The following is a 5,728-nucleotide window of genomic DNA, read 5'->3' on the forward strand; positions in this document are numbered from 1 at the left end:
ATATATATAAGAAAAGTGGTAACTGCCTACTGCCAGCCAACCACCGGAAAGTGAATGTTTTCAAGTTGTTCGGGCATGATAGATTTGCTAAGAAACGACATTTGGATCATGTTTTCTTTGATGAAAAACATGAATTGTTAAGCATTGAATATTTTATGAAAATCTTATACTGTCGGAATCAAAAGGTTCAAGAGTAGATTCCTATAAAATCACAGATTTAAGAACATGAAAAAAAACCTTCAAAAATCCAATAAGTTGGTGGTAGGCAGCTATAATTTGACAAATAACAAAACTGGGAGAGAGGGAGAGTCTTATTTAAATATCTATTTAAGATAATCAACTCATACTTAAAAATAACTAATCCTAGTATCCTACCAATGGAAACCACAAAATGTCCAATCATCTCACGAAAAAGAAAGAAGGAAACTTGTTTAAAGCAACAAAGCAGGTTCCAACCACCCAAAAAAATCCACAAATCTCTTTGTCTGCAAAAATTGAACTGAAAGACGAAACATGATCCTCACGCATCTTCAGCTACAGTACCCCGCTCGCTCACATAAATACCATCAAGAAACTTGCGTATATCCTTGTTCTTGACATGGCATTTCTGTCAAAGACAAAAGAAAATCGTGATGTTAAAAAAAATGGAAAAGTTCCACCCAGAAACCAATTCCATGACCTGAAGAGGTAAAAAGTAAAAATAATAAAAACAGGAAGGAGACCCAGAGAAAAATAAACGGAAATGCACAGGAAAGTCGATGCAATAACAAAGATTTCAAAGCAGCACTCCAAGTTCAGTGATACAACAAAACCAGCGTGCCTTCTTATCATATCTACCTGATTTATCAAAGCAGCAGATCGGGAGACAAGTTCAACGTCATTCCCATCCAATATCAGCTCATCCTTAACCTTCTCTGAGCGGATGACAGACACACCTGCAAGCATGTCCACCTTCCTCACCTGATATGCACAACAGAAGAAACTGATCAGGAAACAAGTACATCAAACATCGTTTCAATAAATAAGCAGACCTGAAGAATATTCAATCTTAGTTGTGAAGGTAAGGTTATCCAGTCACAACCAAACAGAAGACCATTAGGAGAAAGTGCTAGTTGCATGAATTTAAACAGAGCAAATTAATACCATGCTGAATTCTTTACATGGTTAATAGGGAGGTGCACAAGGAGAGGAGAATATCATAAAACATGTGTCTTTTTTGTTACATATAAGTACGATACTCAGAAACATGTTTTGCATCCTATTCGCTTGTCAGTACAACTTCTAGATTGACATCTTAGTTTAGCTGGTATCTATATTACGATCAGATTTAAGAAACACAACACCTACAAATAAGCACTACTATCCTCTTAGAGTGAACTGATCCTTCTATTATTAGCTTCCAGAATAGCGCTGTTACACTAAAAGATAAGCTATAAAACATATAGCTAAGCAAGTAAAGTTTTATCATAATACTGAAACGTACTAAAAATGTTACAGTTAGAAACTTCAAGTAGACCAATAATGTTCGTATATTTCCCTTGGGGAGATCTGTGCAATATCAATAACACAACTTTCATTATCAGTGCACCAATAATCTAACCTAAAAATCCATCTCGAGTATGTTTAAATTTGTTAGCATGATAGCACTCATAAACATAAGAATTAGATGCAACAAGTACATTATGCATCAATTCATGTGTGGGGTTTCTTGAAACAAAAGGTAAGATTTTTAAGATATTACTTTTGGGTTACTGTTCTCACTGTGTATCTTTGGCATCAAGGAGTACGAGTTTGAGAAGTCCAACTATAGTTCAGGCATACAACATGTGCAATATGTCAAAGGTTATCAATGCATAATAATTTAAGCATACTTGCTAGAAATTACACCTTGCTTCACATATTCACAAAAATAAGAAAACTGCTATAAAATGCATATTCTTGAATCTCACATCCCAAAAGATAATATCCAGATAAGGCATCGTGATAAGATCTCTCAAACATGTCCCAAAAACAAAACTACAAAGACATCAACTGAAGCACATAAGCTATATAAATATACATAAAATGAATTGGATAACCACTTTAACTACATTAACAAGCATGTTAATAATGAATCAATGAAGTCCATCAAAATCTAACAGTTCATCTCACTTACAAAATATATTTTTACAAGTAGCCAACTTCCAATAATTTTTCAGCCTAGAAAGAACATTCTCCCCTATGGTCTTACCAATTCATGGATACCTCTTCTGCACTCCAATCTATGGATAAACACTTATTAAAAACTACAGTGTAGTTCTGCAATCGCAATGCTGGGGAGAGGCAGGTAAAAACGGTCTAACCTTTTGCCCTTTGCACAAGTGGCCTCTCTCAGGGCTAAACTCATCTTCCCCAATGTTAGACCAAAAACCTTACAACTGTTCGTTTTACTGATCAATATTTTTCATCAAATTCATCATGATCTCCAAGGAGAAGATAATGACATAATCACAACTTAATGATAGTGCTCACAACAAAAATGACTTGGAGTTTCAAACATTACCTCAGAAACTAATTCCAAACAACAAAACTGTGACACATATATGCAAGCGTACGCACGCACATACATATAAGCTACTTTGAAAATATAGTTGTAATACAAAATAATCTGCATTCATCTATATCATTCTGGGGAAGGCAAAAAATCTCAACACAGTACATAACAGAGCAAATACATAATACATATCAATGGCATAGATAACAATCGTAATTCACACAATATAGCAGGAGTATGCATCAAAACGGAAACAGAAGAAACAACGATCTATGCCACATAAACTCCGAGATCACCTCTACAAAGTCCAACGAAGAAAAGAATTCCAGCTAAACCACAAATTGCAGAGAGGAACTAACGTCCATAAGTTCAAACGAAAGGAATCCAATCGATCCACTTAAAACCACACCCCTTAAACCCCGACAAACTTGAAGAACAAAAAAATGAAAAATCGGGATCAACAGCAAAACACCAAATAACTGAACAAAAATGAAAAAAGAACGCCAAGATCACAACCTCGACCGCATAAATGCAACAAGTAAAACCTAAAATCAAACAAAATCAACAGATCCAAACACCAAAACGATCTAAAAAAATCCAATTTTCTTTCTTTCTAACTATTTTCTTCCAACAAACGAAACGATGAACTGCAATGAAGACGGAGATCGAATAGGATCGGGCGATCGGACCGAGGGGGAAGGGGAAAAGAAAGAGAATCTGACCCGCTTCTCGCCAAGGAAGTTCCTGATCTCGATGGAACGGTTGGAGTTGGTGATGGAGGCGTTGATGGGGAAGTGGGCGTAGACGAAGCGCATCTTGTAGCGGTAGCCCTTGGTGACCCCAGTGATGAGGTTCTGGACGTGGCTGATAGCGGTGCGGATGGCGGCCATCGTCCTCCTGGACCCGAACCAAGCGTCGACCTTGAGCTTGCGCCCGCCGTCCGTGAGCTGGAAGTCGAGGCTGAGGTGCTTGAAGTCGCGGACGAGCGTGCCCCTCGGCCCCTCCACCTTTACGTACTTCGCCTTCACCGTCACCGTCACCCCCTCCGGTATGTCCATCGTCTGCGACGCCAAGATCGTCTTCATCTTTCTTCGCTTTTCCAAACAAAAGGAGAGTTGCAGAGAAGAAGAAGACGACGACGATCAATAAGAAGAAAAAGGGAAACCCTAGAAACCCCTCAAGGGAGAGAGAGCGAGAGAGAGAGAGAGAGAACAACCATAACCCTAGAACCTATTTATGCTCGACGTCGGGATACTAGAAACGGAATGTGCCCCTGTCTTCTCCTCAAAGGACGTTCATGTCCCCATACATTACAAAATGACGATTATCTCCGAAATTAGGGCGTCCACCATGTATGAGTAATTACTAATTATATGTGAATGGGTTGGACTCGGGTCGGATCTGAGCATTACTCAGTCTGACTTAATCGGATCTGGAGCGGATGAGGATCAGCCAACACTGAATCCGGATTTGACTTGCTTAAAGTTGGACATTTACATGTATTCCGATTTGGATTTAAATAGTATTCGGGTTTTTCTTAGATTTGAATGCAAAACTTGATACTGAATCTCGATTGGATTATCAATGGGATCCCACTTTGGTTATGGAACCTGATTAAATGGATTCGGATTTGGTCGGATACCTGAACTGAATACTAACTTTTTACATCCTTGGATGAGTTGGTTGGTAATTAAGACTAGAAATAGCTTTTTATCCCTAAAAAAGAAGAAAAAAACTAGTAATACTAAGGATATGTTTTTGCTACCATCTATTGTGGATATAATTTAGTTGGAAAATATATGGTGAAAGTTGTATCAAGATATGGTTAGCATGGATTATTTACAAGGAATCATATAACGAATCATCTTTATTTGATGTCAAAATATGATTTTTTTTTAGCCATGAATTTTTTTTATATTGGCTATTTATTTTTGAAGCCATTGAATAACCAACTTACATGTAGGGAAACATGTTCAAAGACCTGTTTTCTACTAAAGAAACTATATAAATTATGTCTATAAGGTTAGATACACAAAAAACCTCCCCAATAGAGGTTCTGGACAGGGTGGGCAGTGCCCACTCTCACATTTGTAAGGTCGAGTCAGGGTGGGCACACTCAGACCTGACCCACGCCCCCACCCCCCCTCCAACCCCAACTTCAAATCCTCTGTCTCTGTCTCTCTTGAAACTTTATTGGATTGCTTCAGGCCATCCGCCATCAAGCAGCCTCTTCGGCACGCCCCTAGCCCAGGTGGTTGGGTCTCCTTCTTTCAAATTTCTTTTTTTTTAAATGATTTATAGGGGTTTTTAGGGGTTTTACTTGTTTTTTCAATTAGAATAATGTATTGTTAGAGTTTAGCTTTTTTATTTAGTTATTTTTTGAAATAGCATGAATGTTTAATTCAGTTTTTTAAGGTTTTTGGTATTTTTGTTTTCAATTAGCATTATGTATGAATAATAAATGCTTGATTTTGGGGGTTTTATTTATTCTTTTGTATTTAGAATAAACCTATGATTTTTTTTAGGATTTTGGATATTGATTTAGATTTTTCCAAATGACATAAATATACAATTAAGCTTTTAGGGTTTTTATCTACTATTTTCTTTTTAATTATCATTAAGCATGATTCTAATAATAAATTCTTGATTTTAGTTATCAAATCCCTAAATCTTTAATTTTTGTTAGAATTTGTCTTTTATTTTAATTTTTCAAATGATGTAAATATTTAATTAGTTTTTTTTAATTAGCATATCTATGAATGATGTTTGTTAGGATTTAAGATTTTTTGGGGTTTTTTAGGATGACATAATTGTTTAGTTTATAGTTTTAGGAGTTTTTTGTGTACTTTTTTAATTACCATTGGGCATGACTCCATGAAAATTATGTGATTCAATTTTGGTTACAATATTAAGGGTTTTATTAATTAATCATAAATACATAAGTTATGATGTTTGAATTGTGTTTTTTTAGAGAGAAGATGTTTGAATTCCGATGTTTGCTTTGGTTTTTTAGAATAACATAAATGTTTAGTTTATGGTTTTAGGGTTTTTCATGTTTATTTTTTAATTATCATTAGGCATTGATCCATGAATATTCATGATGTGATTTTGGATAGAATATTAGGATATTTTTATCAATTAGCATAATTTATGATGTTTGTAGTAATCCGGGTTTTAATTTTTTTAGAATGATAT

The 5,728-nt window shown here is 35.8% G+C and overlaps 1 protein-coding gene across 1 annotated transcript; it reads right to left on the bottom strand.

Moving 5' to 3' along the window:
- Positions 1–311: 311 nt before the first annotated feature.
- On the bottom strand, positions 312–3,745 carry LOC149822174 (large ribosomal subunit protein uL6). Its single transcript, XM_089981647.1, has 3 exons — positions 3,256–3,745; positions 838–960; positions 312–607 (listed from the first exon to the last, which is right to left on the bottom strand). The coding sequence occupies exons 1-3, from the start codon at positions 3,616–3,618 to the stop codon at positions 521–523; spliced, it is 573 nt and encodes a 190-aa protein (XP_089837773.1). The 5' UTR covers positions 3,619–3,745; the 3' UTR covers positions 312–520.
- Positions 3,746–5,728: the final 1,983 nt, after the last annotated feature.

Source organism: Nuphar pumila, chromosome 11, assembly GCF_984573655.1.
Source record: "Nuphar pumila chromosome 11, dmNupPumi1.hap1.1, whole genome shotgun sequence".
Taxonomy (NCBI): domain Eukaryota; kingdom Viridiplantae; phylum Streptophyta; class Magnoliopsida; order Nymphaeales; family Nymphaeaceae; genus Nuphar; species Nuphar pumila.

Bases quoted from the DNA above. Each gene is read 5' to 3' on its own strand.
- LOC149822174 (XM_089981647.1), bottom strand. From the start codon at position 3,618: ATGAAGACGATCTTGGCGTCGCAGACGATGGACATACCGGAGGGGGTG. The intron at 961-3,255 runs GTCAGATTCTCT...TGTGCATATCAG, and splicing joins ACTTCCTTGGCGAGAAGCGG to GTGAGGAAGGTGGACATGCT. The intron at 608-837 runs GTAGATATGATA...TGTCTTTGACAG, and splicing joins CTGCTGCTTTGATAAATCAG to AAATGCCATGTCAAGAACAA.